The sequence below is a fragment of the Sapajus apella genome, unplaced genomic scaffold (assembly GCF_009761245.1).
Source record: "Sapajus apella isolate SASKATOON/1434 unplaced genomic scaffold, GSC_monkey_1.0 scaffold13, whole genome shotgun sequence".
Lineage (NCBI taxonomy): Eukaryota > Metazoa > Chordata > Mammalia > Primates > Cebidae > Sapajus > Sapajus apella.
Window position 1 is genome coordinate 2,993,033 of NW_022436953.1, and position 24,338 is coordinate 3,017,370.

The window sequence follows — 24,338 nt, forward strand, 5'->3', positions numbered from 1 at the left end:
CACACGGAAAAGTGTAAACAAGGAATAACAACTGGTACTTTCAAATATTTGAAAGGTGGTAGATTAGAAGTGCCAGTAGATTTACTAGCTGTCATTTAAAGGAAGGAAGGAGGGGCAGGGGAGTAGGACAAAGACCAAATTCTGGTTCAATATGGACGAACTTTTACCATGAGTTAAAGATAAATGAGCCTCTTTTTTTAATTAAGAGGCTCCACCAGCAGAATGGGATGCATCACCAAGTATTTAAAGAACCCATCTGCACCACCACCCCACTAGTTGAAATTGATGAGTCAGAGACAATATGGGAAAGACTATTTCACTGGGGGAGAGGCAGGACTTGATGACTTCTAAGACCCCAGCCATCCTTTAGGACTGCAGGATTTTATAACAACCCAAACAAGTCCTAGAAAGTGGCAGATCCTATTAAAATCACAAGAACTAACTTTAAATATTAAAAAACTCCAAATAATAGACAACTTGTTTTAAGTAACATCCAGCCCCATTAAATTCTACAAAACGGCTGCTTGGAACAGCCCTTGGACTCTGGAAATTGTGATCTATGCTGATGTGGTTCTAATTGCTTCAATAAACCAGGAGGGACTCTGACAGCAGGGGACGGGCTGGTGTTTCAGAAAGACCCTGAGTGATGTCATCCCCTCTCACAAGTCCAAGAAGCCCAGTTTTTTAAGTAACATATGAAGAAATGGCTGGCCTCCAAATGACAAGCCCACAAAATGGCCACGGAATTATGATATGGTGAGTTCACTGAAGGAAGCTACATTGTAAGAATACATTGTAGTTTTTCCTTTAGCCACTAGTAAACCCATCTGAAGCATTCATTTTAAACTGTGAATCACAACCCATTAGCAGTCACAAAATCAACTCCATGGGTCTTGATCAGCATTTTTATTTTATTTTTTTAGATGAAGTAGAACACAATAGAATGTACTCAAAAATATCAGAATGCACTATACACAGCACAAGTAAATACTGTTGGTGAAACTTCTGTTCCTATTAAATATGTGTGTGTCTGTGCATGTCATGATTAAATATCTTTCTTACCACAGTCACCCTAAAGAACCAAAGTGCAGGACTAGGGACACAATCATGCAGAAAGAGAAGGGAGACCAGACACTCTGGGTTGAGATGATGAGTTTAATGCCACAGCCAACACCCACATTTGTACTTTGGCTCCTTCAGACGACTTGATCTTTGGGACTAGACTTTGTACAGAGTCAAACACCACTTAGAAGCATGTGGTCATCACATGCAACCTACTGCTTCTTAGTGAGGGGGACAAAATACCTATGTCTCATGATCAAAGTACTCTTTTATTCTTAAATAAAGATCTCAATTTGCTTTGACCTTCAAAGGCTCTAATCCCAGCGTCCAAATTCGTCTCAAGGGATGTTCACTTCACGTGGGGCCAGTTTAAACAGAGGCGGCCTCACCAGAACAGACTTTCAGTCCTGCCAGAGTCTCTGATCTGTGATATTTTGTGCAGGCAGGGAACACACATGACAGAGAACTACTTTGGTGGTACTGGACGGGTGGTTTTTCTTCACTGGATTTTGGTAACTGCTTCATGGATGGAGGTGGCCACATAATCTAGATTTTTGGTGGTTAAGCCACACATGTTGATTCGACCACTTGGCAGCAGGTAGATGTGCTTTTCATTGACCAGATACTCAACCTGCTTGGCTGTTGAAAACCAAAAGAAGACATAATCAGAGCAAAGGGGATCCTTAAGCAGTACGGGCTGAGCAATTATGTGACAATTTCAGCTTTCATTCTTTACCCTTAACAGAGAGAAGCAAAACAAAAGGTGCTATTTTGTCTAACTGACAAGCAGAAAAATATACTCACTAGATTCTGAAAAGTACTCTTATTAGTTCACCTTTGAAGCCCCAGAAAATTCAATATGGCTACTACTGATGGGAATTTTAATCTGAGATTACCTTATACATTACATCCACCAGGACACCCCTATCAATAAAAACAACCATCAGATGTAAGAACCCTCCAGCAATATAAAACACTGGCTCTGAAAGGCTTCCTTTAGTTCTTCCTTAACATGGACTTGCACTGACCACCTGCAGCAGCTTCCCTTTTTTTCATTTTTACAGTATATTGGACAAGGTCCAATGCCTGAGGTACCTGATCAATGGGGCCTTGTTCAATGTAGCTGAGAAACAACACAGACCTCTCCAACCTGGCACCATCAGACTTCTGTTCATTTCTCAACTCTCTCTCAGATACAGCAGGGTTTCTCCATGCTTGCAGAAATGCATCACATATGAGTAAGAAGAGACCACCTGTACTTCCTTTATACAAAACAGTCTCTAGAGCAGTTTTGCTTTTTGGCAAATCCATTTATAGAATTTTATTGAATCTGGCTCATGCTTGTGATCCCAGCACTTTGGGAGGTCGAGGCGGGCGGAACACCTGAGGTCAGAAGTTCAAGACCAGCCTGGCCAACATGGCAAGACCCAGTCTCTACTAAAAATACAAAAATTAGCCAGGAGTGGTGGTGTGCACCTATGGTCCCAGCTATTCTGGAGGCTGAGGCAAGGGAATTGCTTGAAACGCGATAGGAGGAAGTTGCAGTGAGCTGAGATCACACCACTACACTCCAGCCTGGGTGACAGAATGAGATTCTATCTCAAACAAACAAAAAAAAGAATTTTAGTGAATTTTTGCCCAAGTAATCAGTACCTTTAAGATACCACCAGCTTGAGGAAATGGAATAACAATCATAAAATCATCAAAATCAGAGGAGTAAATACTATGTACCAGGCAGTGCTCTAAGCACTGCATCTTAGTTCATCCTGATAACTTTATCATGCCTGTTTTACAAATAGGCCTTAGAGATGTTAAATGGCCTTCCGAGGACACACTGCTGGTCAGTGGTGGATGTGGGATTTTAAGGCAGGATTTTAAGTCCAGGCTGTACACCATAACGCTACACTGCCTCTCTACGGAAGTGAAAAATCTGGACCCTGGACTCAGTGCTGCCTACATGCTCCTTGAAGGAAACCAAAATAGTTCACCCCAAAATATCCTTGGACATATTTTGAGATGGCCATTCAGAGGCCCTACATACAGAAGTAGCCCTGCAAAGCTGTCTTTTGTGGGAGAGATTTGTATTTGTAGAGAAAATCTGCATGGCTGTAACTAGGCTTTCTCTGAGGCCCTCCCTTGTCCAGATCTAGGGGAGATTAACTGAGAGTCTGATGCCTTTAAAGGTCTAAAAGGAACAGACCTTTACCAGCTATTTTCTGTGAGGGCTGCTACCTGTGACTTATCTACATAACATAACAAGGCCACCTTTGCTAGCCAGGCCTGCTCTTCTCTGCCTGCCATAACCTGTTTCGCCAAGGTCCAAGCTCCTATTTTTCTGTAACCCCAGGATGGTATAAAAGCATCAATTATCTGGCCATTTATTTGAGTTCTACTTTGTAAGACACCTCTGCAGGTTAATAAATTTGCATACTGGCCAGGCACAGTGGCTCATGCCTATAATCCAAGTACTTAGGGAAGTCGACGAGGGAGGACTGCATGATAAGGAGACCTTGTCTCTACACAAAAATCTTAAAAATTAGCCGGGCGTGATGACACATGCCTGTGGTCCCAGGTACTAGAAAGGCTGAGGTGGGTGGATTGCTTGGGCCTGGGAGGTCAAGGCTACAGTGAGCCATGATCATGCCACTGCACTCCAGCCTGGGCAACAAAGTGAGACTGTCTCAAAAATAAATAAATAAATTTGTATTCCTTTTCTCCTATTAATCTGCTTTTGTCAGTTGATTTCCAACGAACTTTCAGAGAGTAAAGGGGAAGTTTTCCTTTGACCCCTTCAAACAAACAAACAAATGAATGAACAAATAAAGCACGCTTCAGAAGTGGTTTACCTGTGTGAATTGGTCACCCGAGGGGACACAGCCTCAAGCCAACACAGCCCTGGGTGCACCACTGTTTCTAAACGCCTGTGCCCTGAGGCAGTGATTAAAGGGCTCCTATCCTGGTTTTTGGTTTTGTTTTAATAAAAATGAGTCCTTTCTACTTTTTGGAAGGAGGGAAGTGTCACAGTTTGAAAAGCTAGTAGAAGTTATGGACTCTTTCCCTAGGGTAAGGCCAAAATACACATATACGATTTTTAAAACATAATTTCAGGGGCTTCACAGTTCTCTTAAAGTATATCCAGGGACTCCAGGTTAAAAGCCCCATTCCGACAAAGAAAAGATAACAAAGGAAGAATTGTAATGTAGAATTGTAGAAACTAGGTGGCAGATATATGGGGGTTCACTATACAATTCCTCCAACTTTTCTGTATGTTTAAAATTTTTCCAGCCAGGTGTGGTGGCTCACACCTGTAATCCTAGCACCTTGGGAGACTGAGGTGGGCAGATCACTTAAGCTTAGGAGTTTGAGGCCAGCCTGAGCAACATGGTGAAACCCCATTTCTACAAAAATTTAGCCGAGCATGGTGGTTCATGCCTGTGGTCCCAGCCACTCAGAGGCTGACCTTCCACCTGAAGGATCACCTGAGCCCAGGGTGCAGAGGTTGCAGTGACCCCAGACTGCACCACTGCACTCCACTTTGGGTGACAGAGCAAGATCCTGTCTCAAAAAAAAAAGGTCAGGTGCAGTGGCTCACACCTATAATCCCAGCACTTTGGGAGGCTAAGGCAGATGGATCACTTGAGGTCAGGAGTCCAAGACCAGCCTGGCCAACAGGGCAAAATCCTGTCTCTACTAAAAATACAAAAATTAGCCAGGTGTGGTGGCTCATGCCTGTAGCCCCCAGCTACGTGAGAGGCTGAGGCAGGAGAAACGCTTGCATCCAGGAGGCAGAGGTTGCAGTGAGGCAAGACTGTGCCACTGCACTCCAGCCTGAGCAACAGAGCAAGACTCTGTCTCGAAAAGAAAAAAAAAGTTGGGAGGAAAACAAAACTCCTGTTTCTAATAAGAGCAAATGATGTCAACTGCTAAAAATACAACTTTTATGTTTTAAGCACAATTCTATACTCATTTTTCCAATTCATAATATTAATAAAACTAATTTCCTCCTGTGGATAATGGGAAGATATGGATATTTTATGGGGAGACATTCCCATATTGTGAGCTTTTAGAATATTACTACTAAAGACTATTAATATTTCTGTTACACCTTATATTTCATAATTGTGAGTGAACTAATTCTCCATTCCACAGTCATGAGGATACCTACAGCTAACTGAGCTATTTCTTTACTTTCTTAGGTAGCCTCATTTTACCCCAAAGTATTTTGAGGGGACCACAATACAATCTCTATTAACTCTCATTTATATTTATTTCCTTTGGCTTTTTCTGAACCCACTTCACACTGGCACTGTGATGAACCCAGTTCAATACCTCCCCAAGGCCTCTGATGTTCTACCTACAAACCAACCAAGTCACATATCCCCCCGCTCCCCAGAGTCACTGGGACACAAAAGTGAGTGGCCACATCTGCACTGAGGGAATTACAGTGAGTAATTCCTGTAGAATGATATTCCAAAGAAATGACTCCTGTAAACCCAGCTACTCGGGAAGCTGAGGCAGGAGAATTGCCCGAACCCAGGAGGCGGAGGTTTCAGTGAGTCGAGATCGCACCACTGCACTCCAGCCTGGGCAACAGAGCAAGACTCCATCTGAAAAATTAAAAAAATAAAAATAAAAAAAAGAAGAAATGACTCTTCTGTCATCAGATGGGATGTAGATGGCAGATATGCCCTACTGACAACTGACCAAGATCATGCATGACCACCTACTAGATTTTCAATCAGCTTTTAATTCCAACCACCAATCTAGGTTCTTGTTTATGAAATGCAGAGATAACTTTGTAACCTCTTTTTGAGGATAATACCTAGAAATAGGAAAGACCTGTTAAGAAATCAGATCTCTGAATAATCATACATATTTATATTCAGGATTAAGGCAAAGCCAAAATATACCTGAGCATTTATAGAGCTTTTCCTAAATTAAGGTTCCCAGCTACCAATCCTGTTACCTCCTAGCTGGCTCTGAGCCACTTCCCAGCCCACAAAAATGGGAATATCTTGGCTGTGGGTGAGCAGGGCAGACCACAACAATACTCTTCTGAGACCCAAAGAGTTTATGAGTTGATGGGACACTCTAAGAAAACCTAGCTTGTCCTGGTCCAAAGCAATGGCTGTCCAGTTAGGCAAAGGCCATGAAGGTGAGCTCAAGGCCAGCGACTGAAAGGAATGTTGCGTGTCTACATGCACACAGGCACTGGAAGTGGGGGGCAGGGGGACACTTACGGTTCAACCCGGTGAAGCTGAACATGCCAATTTGCTCAGTGATGTGGTTCCAGGTCCCAGGAGTTTTGAGGGCTTCTAGTCGTGCCCTGAGTTCAGATCTCATGGTCAGAATCCGGTCAGCCATTGTCTTCACATTACCTGTCCTAAAGCATGGACAGCAACATAAATATCAATCCAGATAGGAAAGATAGTACCCAAAAATACATAGGTTTAAAAAACATAATTTAAACTATAGCTGACAATGGGATCACAACCTGCCTATTACAGTGTGTTGATGTTTGGATGAGTAGGTGAACATACCAGAGACTTAGGAGGCAGAAGGAAAAGACTGTATTACTAGTGGAATCTAGTGCTACAGTCTTGGGTATACTAGCCATAATACACTCATGTTTCAACTCGGGCTTCACCAAGGTGCTGATATGGATATTAACAGGGTAATATGTTGTATCAGGTCTTATTAAATAGAGATTGCAGATTTAGCAATTATATAAAAATAACTTCGTTCTAAAATAAGATAAAATGTATATAAATTATGGATAAAAACCAAGAGCTCCCAAACTGTTAAAACTACCTTGACATTGGATATTCTATTCTGTTGGGAATACCTTTCTAGGTTTTCCAACTTTACGGGGAGGAAGACTGGGTGGAGGGGAAACGGGGGAAAACTACAATTCACCGAGTGCCCCCTCCTCTGTTCCCAGTGTTGTGTTATGCACATGTGAGGTAGGTATTAACCCGTTTTACAAATATCTGAGAGTCAAAGAAGTTAAAGTAATTTTATCCTGCTTCTGCCAAAATGAAAGGAAGAGACCCGGCTAAATGTACTGGGACAATTACCGTTCTGCACTCCCCAATCCGCAGCCCACCAGGCTGGGAGCCTCTTACCATTCCTTAAAGAGCTCAGGGTTAGAGAGGGTACAGGCTACAATTCGTGCTCCCTGGGCAGGGGGATTGGACCAAGTAATCCGCACAATCTTCTCCATCTGGGAAAGGACTCGCAGGATGCTCTCAGGTTCTTTTCCAACCACAGTCAGATTCCCGACTCGCTCATCTAAAGAGAGGGACCAGAATCAGCTGTGGCTGCTGAAGCAGGGAGTGATGTGGGAGGTGGGGCTGTAACTCCTCAGGAGAGCACTCACTGTAGAGCCCGAAGTTCTTGGAGAAGGACTGGGCACAGAAGAGCTCGAAGCCTTCAGACACAAAATAGCGAATGGCCCAGGCATCTCTCTCTAGGTTTCCAGATGCGAAGCCCTGATAGGCTGAGTCAAAGAAGGGGAACAGAAACCGGTGCTGCGAGGAAGGAAAGTGAGTCAGGGCAGGAAATCCTTCTGGCACCAACCTCAGACACCGGCCTTACTTCCCCAGCTGATGCCTGGAGGGAATTTCGAACGCTGTCCATTTCTCCTATTTCTTGACTATATGCACCCAAACACCACTTTACATCCGTTTCTCTCTACAACCAACAACCTTTTCTGTAAACTTTACTTTTTAAAAGTACGTTGTCCTAGAGTGTCCTGATTCAGCTTTGCTAACAGGGTTTACTTTTGATGCAAGGAGGCAATGTTGTATGCCGGTGGGTTCTCCTCCTTGAATTCCTGGTGTGAGAACCTTAGTCAAGTGTAGGCTTGGTGTCCCCAGGGCTCCTCACAACCTCAGGGCTATTCTATTAGGTACTCAAGAGGAAGGGAACAGAGAGTAGCCTCTATTCTTGTCACTCATCTCCTCAAAGAGCTCTCCACAAGGAACCTGCTTCTACTGCTGGGCTCTCTCTGAGTGGACACCACTTCCCTCCCCGGAACTGTCCAAGCCTTTGGTTGTACATTGATTCCCATCTCTTGGGTGTATCTTGACTGGATGGGATTGGGGGGGTATCTGGACTCCTACCTCTGCAGCTTATCACCCACATCCTGGCACGCCCCAAGTCCTATCAGTCTGTCTCTTCAGACCTCCCAAATCCTTTTGCATCTCACTGTCCCCAATGCCACCTACCTCCTCCAGGCCATCACTATCAACTCCTACCTGGACTATGGCAACAGCCTCCTAACCACTCCCACAGCCTGTCTAGTCTTGCCTCTCTCTGATCCATTCCCTGCTAATGATATCAGGGTGACCTTAAGACCATGAATATCCGATCATGTCACTCCCAAATCCAAGATTTCAGTGGCTTTCCACTGCCCTGAGAATAAAGTCCAAGCCTCAGTGCAGGGCCCGCCCCTATTCACTCTAGCCTCATCACTCACATTCCCCATGATCTCTGCCTGGGGCTTCTGACCATGCTCTGCCACCTGCAGAGCACATCCCTTCCCTGCCAACCTATCTGTTGATACTTTAACTCCTCCCCATCCTAAGGATCCAACATGGAAACCACTTCTTCCAGGAAGGCTCCTGCCACTGGCCCCCCTGCCCCCCGCCAACCCCCACATGTACACTGCCCAAAGTCTGGGCTATGTAGCCCCATATAACGCCGTCAACACAGCTATCTCACAGTATCGCAGCTGCCTTAGTACTAGTCCATCTCCCCAAACAGCCTGTCTCTGAGGGTAGGGACTGCATCTGCTCTGTTCACTACCATATTCCCATAGTGCCTCATTAATGAAGAATACACACACTTTCAGCTAGGAATTCCTATCTAGAAAGTTACGCCAAAGAAATGATAAAAAGTTTTGTTACATAATTGTTCATCAGATCAAGCAATCTGAAGTAACCCTAAATATTCATCAGATGATTTATCCAATCCCTAATATGACAGATCCATGAAAGGAATATAATATAGCTACAAAAAATGATGTTGCAAAATATTCAATGACATGTATATAAAGAAGTACAAATGAAAACTAAATTGAGTTACAAAAACAGTAAAGACAAAATGATTTCACCTTTCTAAAACATAAAACATATACACAAAACTAACACACACACACACACACAAAGTCTGATATTTTATCTACCAAAACATTAACACTGTCTTTCTTTAGGCAATAAACTTTCCAGTTAATACTTATTTTTTTCTTTGGACTTTTCTCCATTTTCCAAATTCCTTAGCAAACAACAAACAGGTATTGCCTCTGAATATATTAAACAAGAATACACGCTATTTTTTAAGAGATACTCTGAAGGGGCAGTTACCTTCATGACAGAAGCAATCTGCTTCCACTGCTCCGGAGTTGGGTCGGTCCCAGTTGGGTTGTGTGCACAGGCATGGAGGACAAAGATGGAGAACTCAGGAGCATTCTGAGGAGAAGGAAGCTATGTCAGCTCTGACACTGATGGGAATATTGGGAGACACAGTCAGCAGCAGACTGGTCAGTGATGGATGACACAGGGCAACCACATTCATATCACTCTTACATGTCCCCTTTGTGCCCTTTCTCTTACATGCTATGTCAGAAACCACAATCTGGTGTGGGGAAGGTGTCTCAGACTCTCACTTAGCAACTGGTCCAAAGACTTTGCCTGCTGTTCCTGACACCATGCGATTCTCTTTACTTTTTCCTCTAAAGCACCCACCTCCAGATCATTCAGGAGGCCCTGGAGGTCCAGTCCTCTCTTCTCTGCATCCCAGTAGCGATAGGACCGAATGTCTTTAAAACCAGCAGCAGAAAATACAGCATTGTGATTCTCTGCAAGCAGAGGAGTAAAAAGTTAAGCACTCTTACAAACACTAGGAGGCACGAGAGGAAAGGAGGCAAGTCAGCTTTCAGGGCCCTCCCGGGCACAATGTCATTGGGCATCATCAAGGCTGAGGGTTAAGATGAAGAATGATTGTAACCAAGAACAAATTCAACCAGTCACATTAATGCCAGACTTGTATCCTACTACAATGATACTTCCTGCATCTACATTCTATGCCTCCTCTGGGGAGTTTCAACATAGCCTTGGCAGATACAAGTCTACCAAGGCTCTTCAGAAAGAATATTCTTAATTTGATTTTGAGCAGGTTTCTCATGCACTGCCATAAACACTGTTCAAGCCATTCCCAAACACCAGTTGTTCCAGGGCTGGATTACATTTTCTGGGTAACCAGGGAGAGTCATGAGGATAATTCTCTCTGGTTTCTGTTTTTCCTCTCACTTCAGCAAAAAGACTCACCCCAGGTTGGTGAGGACACATAGACGGGTGTGTCCTTGTTGTTTGTTCCATTGTACCATCGCGCTAAGAACTCAGCTCCAATCCGAAGCGCGCCTGTTCCCCCCAAACCCTGCACGCCACCTACCTGAAAGAGAAGAAATAGGAAACCAAGATTGAGAGAGGTGAAGAACCTTGCTCAAAGTTACCAGCTACTGAGCCGGAGCACTGGTCTTCAAACCAGGAGGTCTGACGCTAGAGGGAGCTTCCCTTCTGAACATAGACGTAGAAGACACAATGAGGCCACATTAGTGCGTGTGTGCACGCACATGCCTTAAAAGGCAAACCCATCTTTTCAGCACCTATCTTAAGATCAAACTTTCCCTCTAGAATAAGTCTCTAAAACAGTGTTCCTAACTTGTCACTGACGTCAATCTGTGCTACTCATCTCTAGAATTCAGGCTTATTCATCCTTAGAAGTATGATCTAACAAAACAGAGGTGATGCACAAATACTACCTTCCTTCCTCTCCTTTGTTTCCTCTCATTTTTTTTTTTTTTTTGAGATGGAGTCTTGCTCTGTTGCCCAGGCTGGAGTGCAGTGGTGTGGCCTCAGCTCACTGTAACCTCCACCTCCCACATTCAAGCGATTCTGTAAAAAAATTAGCCAGGCATGGTGGCACACACCTGTAATCCCAGCTACTCTGGAGGCTAAGGCATGAGAATCATTTGAACCTGGGAGGTGGAGGTTGCAGTGAGCTGAGATCTCACCACTGCCCTCCAGCCTGGGCAATAGAGTAAGAGTCTGTCTCAAATAAATGAATAAATACAAGGACGGACACACACCAATCTCCTAACAGTGGCAACCTCTGGGGAGGGATCCAAGGATGTAGAAATAGTGGTCGAAAGGGACTTTGGCCTAATCTATAAGTTGTTTTTTTAAAAATAAAATGAATGTATTCATGTAGTCATACAATTTTATAAAATTTAAAACACCTATTTAGATGTCTGGGATTTACTATAAAATAATCCAGCTTTGTTAGAGGGCAGGGAGGCTGGGAGTGGGTAGAGGGAAATATCCAGGATTGGCCATATACAGATAATTCTTGAAGCTAGGTGATGGATATATAGGGGATTCATTCTTCATACTGTTTTCTCTACTTTCACAAATATTTGAAATTTTCTATAATAAGAAGGTTTAAAAACTCTTCTTAGAGAAGAAAAGCTTCCTAAATGTTTTTAAGAACCTAACATAATATTGATGCTAAAAGACAACAAAAGGGGAAAAAGCAGAATGAGAGACCTAGCTCATTCAAGTACACTCTTGAGTGCCAATACTTCCTAAACAAATGTTTACTAACTTCCCAAGTAAACATTAATGAACAGTATTAATCCAGCAGTACATTAAAATTACCACCTTGATTGAGAGTCATCCGAAGAATGGATTATAAAAGATGTAAAATTTGTCAAGCTGCTAGATAGAGAAAACCCAAATGATCATCACAACTGATAAGAAAAGCTTAGCTATTCCTGAGATAAATGCTTAGTAAAACAGGAAACAGTGGATACTTCCTGAAAATGACTGAAAAAATTCATTTAACCCATAGTCTGCTAAAAAACAATGAATCGGCCAGGCGCGGTAGCTCATGCCTGTAATCCCAGCACTTTGGGAGGCCGAGGCAGGCGGATCACAAGGTCAGGAGATAGAGACCATCCTGGCCAACATGGTGAAACCCCGTCTCTACTAAAATACAAAATAATTAACCAGGCGTGGTGGCACAGGCCTGTAGTCCCAGCTGCTCAGGAGTCTAAAGCAGGAGAATCGCCTGAACCCTGGCGGTGGAGGATTTTATCACAAAAAAAATAGCAGAAATCCCATTTAAGCCAGAAACAAGACAATGATACCAATTATCACCACTATTATTCACAAATGTTCTATTTGTATATATAGGGGTGAGCATTTGTGAAAGAATACTATCTGAAATGTGAAACATAAGCAAAGGTGACATTCAAGGAGATGCACAACTAAACACAGCTGTACATTACAGAGAGAAGCAAACGCAGTGCACTGGGGTGAAAATGGTCAGTGTATGTCAGAGTTGGTGTGCTAACTTCTCTGTTCTTTACAGTGACCCTCACTGAGCACTCATACCTTGCTATTACTTTAAGTTTTGCCCCCACATGTGGTCTGCCTGAATTCTTTATGCAAACTGCTACCAAGATGATACAACACAAATGTGCATTTGTTTTTTATGGATTTGTTATCCAGCTAAGTTGAATGTCAATTTCATACATGACTTCACATTTCAGATATCTAAGCCACTCTTGAGTGCTAATACTTCCTAAGCAAATGAGCACGACTTCCCTTGAACGTGGTTTTAACTTCTGGAAACATGACAGATGCATACAGGTACCAGTGGAAACATTCCCAGGCATAATTTTTCATTTCCTGTGCTCAACTTTTAACTCTATCCTTTCTTTCCCACTACAGAAAGCAAATTCATTCTAACCATATGCCTTCAGTTCCTTGAGGCAAATCATAGTCTCTCATTCCAATCCAGACAAAGCCTTAATCAAATTCATTACTTGCCTAATCATGGACCTGAGTCCCAAGACCTTCACCAGGGCCTTCTCTGCTTTTTAGCATATGTACAAATGTACATGTGGGCAACCTTCATGGTGCTCTGCCATTCTGATTATCAGAGCATCTGGGTAACATGATATACAAAAGAAAAACCTACCAGACACAGCATGTGGCGAATAAATCAGATGACTCCAAGATGCGGTCCCCTCAATGCATGAACTGCAGGCTACAACACAACACTGACCGGGGGAACAATAAGGGCCACTGATTTAAACTGCACCATTCCCAACTGGACTAGTGCAAATACCTGAGCGCTTCCCTTTCCCACCCACCCAATCAGGCTTATCTTCTTCAAACAACACTTTTATTAGGTAACTCCTCTGCTCAAACCTTCAGTTGGCTTCTGCCCTGGATGCCAGAATCAGCCTGCCTAACCTGTCCAACATGTTCCCAGCTCTAATCAGGAAGGTCTCTTTACAACCTAGACATGCTTAGCTCTTACCTCTGTCCCTGGACTCCTACCATTCAAGATAGATATGCTTCCTCTTGCCCCTCTTCCCTATTTTGCGATTCTCAAACCTGGCTATACTTTGGAAACACCTGGGGAGCATTTAAAAAATATGCCCATGGGGGAGAAGAAAGGGAGTGATAGAGAGGGGAGAAGGGTGGTGCCCTCCAAATTCTGACTTAACTGACCTGGCATGGGGTTCACGGGGTCCAGTCACACACTGTTTTTAAAAACTCCTCAAGTAATACTAACATATAGCCAGAGTTGAGAACCAGTGTCCCGGCCTCATTCACACATTCTCTCAGGTTTAGCTCAAGTGCCATCTCCAGCCCTCACAGGTATCCCTCCCCTCTGAATTTCTACAACACTGAGAATCTTTTCCATACCACTTCCTGCCACATACAGCCTATCTCGCTGTGACTACTTCCAAATGTGTTCTTCCTTCATGTGTCTCTAGTTACACTAGAATATATATCAGGAAGCACTTAAATGATAGATGCTGAGGTCAACAGTAGAAGTATTAAAGAATATTAGAACTGGCAGGGACTTCAGACAGCATCTACCAGTGGCTCCTGAACCCTTGGGGGCCACAGACACCTTTTGAAAATCTGATAAAAAGCTATGCACCTTCTCCCCAGAAATAAGTACACACAAAATTCTGCATATAATTTCAGGGGACTCAGAGGCCCCTTAAACAACTCCCTATCCAAGTATTCCTTATGGGATCACAGGCTCGCACTATGTGGTCTTTCTCTAACATGTATATGTGAGGCCAGAGGGCTAAATGACTTGCCGATGACCAAAAGTAGTGGCAGAGTTGGATCTAGAACCCTGCTTTTTTTTTTTATCATTCCATTAAATTCTCTCTACTTGGCATCTCCACTGATGGCTTTAAATGCAGTAGCTAAAATCTGATGATCTACTGAGCAAAACTGAACAAGTAAAGAGGCCATGCTTGGTACATGGCCACATTATCTGCACTATCAGGTTCCTGAACTCGTACTACTGAAACCCTTATTCATTGGCAGTTCAATAGACATAACACTTTAAACAAACTGTATTCTCAACCTCTTTTTACCTTCCACTTCTAAAGAGAAAATACATCCTTACCCAAAACTTACCCGCTTCTCCTTGAAAGCTGGATTGTCATCCCCAAGGGCAAGACGAGAAGCACAGCTCCGGAACTCGGGCAGGCCCAGGATTGGCAGATACTCATGATTTAGGCTATTGTCATTAGCAAGCTTCTGCTCCACTTTCCTCACTACTGGCAAAACCCAGGGCTGGCATTCTTCTGTGCGATACGCTGGAGAATGGATAAGAGTTAAACATAGAGGAGGCTCAGGCTGTGTCCAAGCAAAGAGTTTGTAACTGTGAACTGGGAGAATCCTACCACCTTCCAGTCAAAACAGAATAGTGAAGGAAATTGGAGAAAAGTTTGTTCACTTATTGAGTACCTAATTTGAGCCAAGCACTGGGCTACGTGCTGGGCAAACAGACAGATGTTGTCCCCATCCCTGTGGAACTTACAGCTCTTAACTATGTGACCTCTAAAAAGGAGAAAGCCAAAATAAAACTGGGACATCACAGAGCCTGGTCACATGAGAGAGCACATAGAAAGACACTCTGCAAAGTAAAAAGCATCTTGCAAATGTCATGTCAATATTGCTAGTGTACTGAGGTCTGGTCTCTAGGCGATTGGTCCAGCAGTCTTCTTCCTTCTGCATCTCCCCAAGAGACTTCCAGAAAAAGCCTAGGTGCTACTTCCACATGAACTTGGCACCTTAAACACAAACATGGAAAAGGAGTGGAAGGAGGCCTACCACTCCTCTTATCCTGGAAGAGCAGAAATAAGACGAATAGTAAGCAAATGCCCTGTGACTGAAGATTTCAACAATCGGTGACACAATCACCCAACGACCCACTTAAACACATCTTTATCCTCTCTCTGTATTTTGACCTCAGCCAGTGTTTACCCTCCTAACTTCATCCCACTTCATCTGCCTTACCCTTTCATTGATCTAAATTGATCTATTTCACAATATTTAATCTTGCTCTACAGTAAACCTCTGAGCATTCTGTCTTCCCCTACAAGGATTTTTAGGTCATTCTGAGTTATCCATCACCAATTTTTTTTCCCTACACTATTCTATGATTATGTTCGGATTAGAGCTTTACAGGGCAGCTGCTTTAGCCTTGTACCCATGCCAATAATCTCTCCAAGTAGGATTCCTGGCAGGGGTCATTTACCTTTCTGCTTGAATGTTTAGGTCCTCAATGATCCTATACACAAGTGATTTTGAAATGGAAACAAAATTTTAGAATGATTCTGATTTTTATTTTCTTGATTTCTGCCCAACATCACTCCCTGATTTAAAAAAAAAAAATCACATTTTAGGGTGGTTGTTATTGTTTACTGAACAACACGTTGATTGTAGAAAATTGGGAAAAGCCCAGAAGGTTAAAAAAAAAAAAATCAACATTATAATTAACGTGTGATTATGTTTTGAAATGTGAGAAGGACATGAGATTTGGGTGCAAGGCCAGTTTGGCTCTGTGTTCCCACCCAAATCTCATGTTGATGGGCCATGGTGGGGATTTCTCCCTTGCTGTTCTCGTGACAGTGAGTGAATTCCCACTACATCTGGTTGTTTAAAAGTGTGTAGCGCCTCCCCCTTTGCTCTCTCTTCTCATTCGCCATGTAAAGGTGCTTGCTTTCCCTTCGTTCCTCTTCCACAATTTTAAATTTCCTGAGGCCTCCCAACTGTGTTTCTTATACAGCCTGTGGAACCATGAGTTCATTAAACCTCTTTTCTTTATAAATTATCCAGTCTCAGGTAGTTCTTTATAGCAGTGTGAGAACTAACAGAACATAACATGCAATCCCAGTACTCAGAGACAAGCAGTATGAAAATTTTGGTGTACAACCTTCTAGGCTTTATTTTCGATAGGCATATTCTTTATAAAAATATGGATCATACTGTTATAGAATTCCAACATGCTTTTTTCCATTTAAATATATATTGTGAATTTATCATCATCATTAACTATTCTTCTCATAGGTGACATGTTTGCATGTCCCTATACCATTCTTATCCTCTATCTACATAGTTCCCAAATCCCTCTCTCCATAAATAACAACTGTTAGTTTCTTACATATCCTTCCAGCATTTTCCTATGCCTACACAAGCAAACACAGCTTCTTACATATGCCCTTTTACACAAAAGGTAGCATAAAACATACCATACACTGTTTTGTGTTCCTTGCTTTTTCCACTTGAAGATCATTTTACATTTGTGCATAGAGTGTCTTTGTTGTTTTTTACAGCTTCTTAACTGATGAATGTACCATATTTTACTTTGCCAGTCTCCCGTTGATGGACATTTGAGTTGTTTACAATCTTTGGCTATTAAAACAATACTTCAGTGAACAACCCTGTATATACATCATCTCACATGTATGCAAATATATCTGTAAGATGCCGGGTGGAAAACAAGAGTGGGCTAAGAAGTATGTGTTTCTGTAGTTCTGACAAATATTTCCAAATTGAATTGATATAGGAATTATATCAATTTACATTCCCACCAGCACTGTATAAGAGTGTTTGTTTCCACACAGCCTTACCCACTGAGTGAATTTTTGCCAATATGATAATATATCAAGTAGTTTTAATTTGCATTTCTCTTATTATGAAGGCAACTGGGTATTCTTCATACATATGAGCCATTTACAACATCATTTTAGTGGTTAGATTTTTCTTTTTATATATAATTTATTAATTGCATTGTTTTAAATTATTTGCTATTATAAACATTGTGATAAATGCTCATATTATGCATATTCATGAGTGTTTTCTTAGGAAAAATACCTAAATGTTAATTTATTAGGTCGCAGGATATACAGCAAATAAAAGATTTTATAAGATCATTTTGGCCGGGAGCGGTGGCTCACTCCTGTAATCCCAGCACTTTGGGAGGCCGAGGCGGGTGGATCACGAGGTCAAGAGATCGAGACCATCCTGGTCAACATGGTGAAACCCCGTCTCTACTACAAATACAAAAAACCAACTGGGCATGGTGGCGCGTGCCTGTAATCCCAGCTACTCAGGAGGCTGAGGCAGGAGAATTGCCTGAACCCAGGAGGCAGAGGTTGAGGTGAGCTGAGATCGCGCCATTGCACTCCAGCCTGGGTAACAAGAGTGAAACTCCGTCTCAAAAAAAAAAAAAAAGATCATTTTGAATCTTGTGTCTGTCTTCTATCAGCTAACTCTACCCTCCAGGAAAGTGTCATCTGCAAATCTGAGAAACATTTCAAGCTAGTAACAGAAATGTGGACAGCTACAGACTGACAGAGCCACTAAATGCCTCTGGGTAGGTGAATCAAACAATACTCTCATACCACTCGTAGTCTACCCTCTGGCTCTGGTGAATCATACATATGGCTCATATGTATGAAGAATACCCAGCTGCCTTCATAATAAGAGAAATGCAAATTAAAACTCCTTGATATATTATCACAGTATTTTTTTCTTTTTTTTGGAGACAGGGTCTCACTCTGTTGCCCAGGCTAGAGGGCAATGGCATGAACACAGCTCACTGCAGCTTCAACCTCCTGGGCTCAAGCAATCCTCTTGCCTCAGCTTCCCATGTAACTGAGTCATTCACCACCATGACAAGCTAATATATATATTTTATAGAGAGAGGGCCTCACTTCGTTGCCTAGGCTGGTCTCAAACTCCTGGGCTGAAGCAATCCTCCAGCCTCAGACTTCCAAAGTGCTGGGATTACAGGCGTGAGCCACCACGCCTGGCTAAACTCACAATACTCTCCATGCCATTCATAGTATACTCCTTAGTCCACCAAACTTCTCAACAAGTTCAAAAAGCCTCCTTTGCCAACTGGGGTTTGGTCTGGTTTTTCTAAAGATGTACTGAAATAACTACTCTCAAGTAAGAGTTGTCCCTAAAGCACATCAAACTATCTATGATCACAATGCTACCATTGTTCAAAATATTCTTAAAACTTCTTTTGGAATTGTTTTTAGAGGCAACATCTCTTTATTTTGAATATCCTCAGTAGCACCAAATCTTTGTCTTTCGAAAGTCAATTTATTTTTCAGAAATAGTATTTGTATCATCTCCACTGAAGAGAGTGAGTGAATAAACTGAGTAAAACTCATGGAGAACAATTATTTTTAAAAACCGTCTCTTGTGCAGGTCCTATATGCTTCCACAGCCAGTCGAAAAGAGGCTTCCAGAAATCTTTGAACAAGAAAAGCATATATGAACTACCTACAAAGGATACTATTTAGATGTAGAAAAACTTGGATGCTTATAGAAAAACCAGTTCTGCTACGTTTCAGTTCTGTGTCTGGGTGTTATACCTATTCTATATTATTATCAGGCTAGCACTGGCTAGCAGAAGCTACAGAGATTGATAAAATAAGATCCCATCTGCCCTCCAAGAAACATAAAAAATAGATAGAGCCTTTAATTCTACTTTGAGGGGTCAGGGAAGATTTTATAGAGGACGAAGTATGAAAGATGAATAAGAGTTTAAAAGGCAAACAAGAGAAGAAGGACATGCCAGAGAGCATACCTGTGCAAGGCCCCAGAGGCTTGGGGAGCATGACGTCTTTGAGAATCTGCATTTTCATGGCTCTGATGTGGAATTCCTTAAGGATTAGCAGGGAGTGGCTAAAAGAATCCTGGAGTCTCTTCTAAGGAACTTTAGTTTCAATGGGTAACCACTGAAAGCATTTAAGCAACAGTGACATAAATGGCTGCACATTTTAACAGGATCATCTGAGTGACAGCAAAGAAAATAAACTGGAGAGAAGGACAAAGGCAGTAGTTAAGAAGGGTGAGTTACCAGAAGTAGAAGCAATAGAACGCTACAGCAATATTCCAGAAAGGAAATAATAAAGCCTTGAATTCAGGCAATGGCAGCAGGGATAAAAAAAGGGGTGCCACTGGAAACAGATTTGAGGTAGAAAAGACAGAACCTATTGACCACATAGACAGGGGATTGGGGAAAGGGTTGCTGATGACTCCAAGGTCTCCCTCAAGTCTGGATAACGAGTGGGTGGTGGTGGTGGGGTCAACCAAGATCTAGAACACAAGGGAAATGAAAAGAAAAGATCAAGGGGAAAGTGGAAACGATGAGTTGTGCTTTGAACATGCTAAATTTGAGGGAGTCGGAGGATGTGTCCACTACAGGCCTGGCATTCAGACATGGGGTCTGGGACATAGAGAAAGACATTGACAGAACCCGAGGCCATAGTAATAACAAGAAGTATTTATTAAATACTGTGTACATACAAGGTACTGCACTAAATACATTTCTTTACTCTCATTTAATTTGTATAACAATCCGCAAAATAGACATTGCGATGTCTATTTTAAGGATCTGACCACAGTGGCCAGAAAAGTCAAATCATTTGCCCACGATCACAAAGATAACAAGAGCTAGGCTTGTCAGCTATTAAGTTCACGGATCCAGGTGCTTTTTTTAAAAGCAAGAGATGTCTAGAGAAAGCCTGAATTAAGCAGGCCCCTGGAACTGCCTTTTTATCAGCATGCTCCCCAGCTCCATGTGGCACTGCTCTTCTTCCTGGATACAAGCCCTTCTAGGGGAGTCACACACAGTCTACAGGTGGGCCCCACAGTCTTGCTTTGCAGAAGGAAAGGAAGAAAGAACACAGAAATTTAAATGGTCATACCATCACCCTCATCTTCCTCCTAAGATCTCCACTTCCCTCACCCATCTCCACTTAAGAGCCTAACTAGGATACTAGGGAGATGGCCAGGGGTACTCAGAAACACCTGATAAAGCGTATCTTTCCAACTATTTTATTTGAAGATGCTAGGAAACTATGTTGAAAACAACAACAAATATTAAAGCTAACAGAGTTTATCTGGGCCAAAAGAAAACTAGGCTCACATGAAAGAATGGACTGGAGTCTTTGAAGAAACTTCTTGCTACAGGTTGCATCAGGTTGGATCCATCTCCCACGTCCTTAAAGCCACTTCAGTCTGAAGCTTTGAGAAGCACTAAAATGATCAACTTAGAAAGCATTGTGCTTAGCAGTGGAAAATGTGATACTCTCCCCTGTTTACCTAGAAGGAAATTATTTAAATCATCACAGCAAGAAAACCTCTGGGGAAACTAGCTGCAAGTAGGAACTATCTGAGATTACAGTTGCAGTTTATTCTAAACGTGTCCAAAATCACCAGAACATTAACGAGATAACCTCCATTAGGACTTTTCTTAACTTGGGGGAAAAAGTATCTTCCCTAAGGTCAGTGATTAACTACATTTTCTTCACAAAGGGTATATTCGGGGATGTGTATAAATCAGGCTGGGACATATAACAGCTGGAAGGAGATCTTTTATTCTACTCTATTTAGACCCTTATCCAAACACCTGCTATCCACAAAAAGATGGGTCACAGTGATGATCAAAAATAACATTTATATATAACATTTTTCATTGACATATCACATTTCACAAATAATTATTCATCTAACCCTCAGACAACTGATAAGGCCGGTAAAATTATTATCCTACATTATAGTCATAGAATGTACTCGTGAATTGTGGAGTAGATTTTTAGTAGAGTAGAATTTTAGAGCAGAATTTGAGAGCGAGGTCTTGGCTCCTCATTTAACAGACTGAGCCCCAGGGATGTTAAATAACCCTTCCAAGTTCACATCGCTGGACCACAGTGCTAGGCCTGTACCCAGGTCTCTTGGCTCTTCCCACTACAGTGTACTGGCTGTCCCTAGATCACCTGAAGGTACCTCAAATAGAGGCATGGGCGAGACCCTGGGGCCTGAGAGACCTGGCCTGGATTGCCAGCTCTACCACCTAGTGGTCAAATGACCTAGGACAAATTGCTTCATCTCTCCAGTCTTCAACTTCCTTGCCTCTAAACAGTTAATAGTAATAAACCACCCTCCAGAGTTGTGAGCATTCAGTGGGATTACATGTATAAACCATTTGCTCATGGTAAGGAGCTGGAGTTCCTGGAAAACAGAAAAAGGCAACATCACAGCTGAGGTGGCTATCTGAGCTAATGACTCCAATCCCCAGTCCATCGCTTCTAGCCTCTGCTGTCAGGGTGCTTTTTCTCTGCATGAGCAGTTTATTTCTAAACCAGTGTCATAAATTAGTTCATTTTGCAGTTCTTGAGCTTCAAATTTTTATTCAACATCTTTTATGAGAATGACTCCAAGAAATGCCAAAACAACAATACACTTCTATAAATCCTGCTTATATGCCAGACACAGCTCTAAACACTTCAAATGTACTTAATCCTCACAGAAACTCTGTAGGATAGTTCAAAGGTAATTGAGTTAATTAAATCCAACATATTTTTTGTTGTGGTTTTTTTTTTTTCTTGAGACTGAGTCTCACTCTGTTACCCAGGATGGAGTGCAATGATGTGATCTTGGCTCACTGCAACCGCCGCCTCCCAGGTTCAAGCGATTCTCCTGCCTCAGCCTCCCGAGTAGCTGGGACACCACCATGCCTGGCTAATTTTTGTATTTTTAGTAAACGATGGGGTTTCACCATGTAAGCCAGGCTGGTCTCAAACTCCTATCTTAGGTGATCCACCCGCCGTGGCCTCCCAAAGTGCTGGGATTACAGGTTTGAGCCACCATGCCCAGCCAAACCTGATGTTTTAAAAAGATGTATTTAGATTGACAGTGATACTAGTTCTTTGTATATATCTGGCTGCAAAGAAACACTTGGAGGTTTTAGACTGATTTAAATTAAGAGACCAAATGGCGTCCATTCAAATTCAATTTGAGGCAATCTTTCAGTATTTCTGATTCTGCTGCCTGCTAAAAACATCCTTTTCCCTCAGTGGGTCAAACTATGTAGTACTGACTTATTTTAAGAGCTTTATTATGAAAAATTTCAAACCTATACAAAAGCTGAGAATAATATAACATATGCCCATGTACCCATCACCCAGCTTCAACAAACCATCACTTTTTAATAGATTTTTCCTTACCCTTCCCCATACTCCTTAGTGGAGACTTTTTTTTTTTAACAAATGCTATGAATAGACAAAACATTATCTATGAGAAACCTGATACTGAACGTCCTTCATGTCACACTCTGCTACAAAATGATTCCATCTTCTGTTTCCACAATTTCTAGACCTTTTATTCTAAGTCTGTTCCCCAGCATAAGACTTCATCCTACCCGTTTTCATGTTTCTGGCTGGTCTTTGAACGTGGCAAAATCCAAATGGAGAAAGTGTCTGTGGGGCTTCAGACATCCAAATGACAGTGAGAGGAATAATAAATTCATCAGAGAGGGTTGGGGTGAAATAAATTTAAGAGGCACTCCAATACAAATCTTCTTATCAGAAGGGGAAACTGAAGCACATGCTCTGAGCTGTACAAGGTCCAGATGGGAATCACTTCAATCAAGAAATAAAGACAGGATGTGTGGAAAGTAAGCTTCTACTATCCGTATTTCTCTCCACTGATTTCCACAATCTCTACCCATTCCTACTACATCTGTGAGGGCCAGAATCATCTTCCCGGACCCCCCCTACCTCCCCTCCCCCCGCCACGCCGGGGGCAGCATTAACCTGTCTCAAAGCATTGTATGACACCAGCAGATTTTTAAATCCTTAAGGGCAAAATCAAGCCTCAGTCTCCTCCGACCAAAGCTTAATAAGGTACCTGATTGATACTCGGTGGTCACTCAAATATTTACCGATCCGAAACAGAGCTTCCTTTCCCAGCAATCAGAACCCTAAACCTATCAGGCTTCCTATTTTTCTCCCTCTCTCTACAAGCTCCGGCAGCCCCATTTCTTCGGAGGATATAGTATAAAGAACACAGAATGGGAAATCAGAAAGACTGAGTTTGTGTCTTGGCTGCTACCCTGGTTTGTGCGGCCTTGGACACATCGCCTCTTTCCAGGGACTCCACATCCACATCTATAAAATGGGCAAGTTTTAGGAAGCCTTTGTGGATCCTCCCTCCTCTCCCGCGCCTCCCTCTCTAGGCAGCGCCACGCTGGGCCTCAGCTTCTCCCCCAGTCTCCACGACCCTCGTTGGGTCCGCTCCACTTCCCGAGCTCCTCACACTCCAGGGCACTGCGTCCTTACCTCCCACTCCCAGGTTGACCTTGCGGGGGTCCGGATCCTCCCGGAAATCGGCAGTGAGCTTGAAGACCAAGACAGGCTGTGCCTGCGGAACCTCTGCAAAGACTGATGGAGACGCCATATCGAGAGAGCAGGAATAGAGACGCTTCACCGCGACTCCAGAGATGCCAGGTCAGGTCTGGCGTCTGCGACTGGAGGAGACTCTCACCTTCACCTAGCCGGCGGGGGCGGGCCCGCGGCCTCCAATGGTCGAGCCGCGTCCAGAGCTTGGCAACGCGATTAACCAACCGTCAGCTTCTGACGAACAAGAAACAGGAGGGTGGGAAAGCTATTAGCCAATCCAAGGAAACAATCTTATCGGCGGCCGTGAAGGATGCAACCAATGCAATTTACGCCGGCTGCAGCGTGGGCGGGGACTATGGTTGATTGGCAGAGCGTTCTCCTATCGCAGAGGCTATTACTCCTTGGGTCCCCCGACTGAGGGGAGGAGCCGAACGAGCCGGGGTAGTCACCGAGAGGCTGCTTCTTTGACCTTCGAGGGTCCGGAGGATTCGGGGATGTGGCCGGAGGCAGTTCCCGAGGACAGGTCTTCGTGTTCCCGCCGAGCAGATGTTGACGCTGCCAGGCTCGACCTGGCGGCCCCGGGCTGGCAGCCAAATCCCCAACGTCTGTGCTCGGGACGCGAGTGTTCGGCCGGGACGTGCAGCTCCGGAGCCCGCGCTGGCGACCTTGACCACCTGGTCGGCTGTTT

The 24,338-nt window shown here is 43.1% G+C and overlaps 1 protein-coding gene across 1 annotated transcript; it reads right to left on the reverse strand.

The window, feature by feature from the left end:
• Positions 1–893: 893 nt before the first annotated feature.
• Positions 894–23,916, reverse strand: GOT1 (glutamic-oxaloacetic transaminase 1). The gene is made up of 9 exons (XM_032281257.1): positions 23,591–23,916; positions 14,580–14,761; positions 10,392–10,515; positions 9,810–9,922; positions 9,429–9,533; positions 7,442–7,592; positions 7,188–7,353; positions 6,303–6,445; positions 894–1,701 (listed from the first exon to the last, which is right to left on the reverse strand). Exons 1-9 carry the CDS (start codon positions 23,706–23,708, stop codon positions 1,562–1,564), a joined length of 1,242 nt encoding a protein of 413 aa, XP_032137148.1. The 5' UTR covers positions 23,709–23,916; the 3' UTR covers positions 894–1,561.
• Between the last annotated feature and the right edge of the window lie 422 nt (positions 23,917–24,338).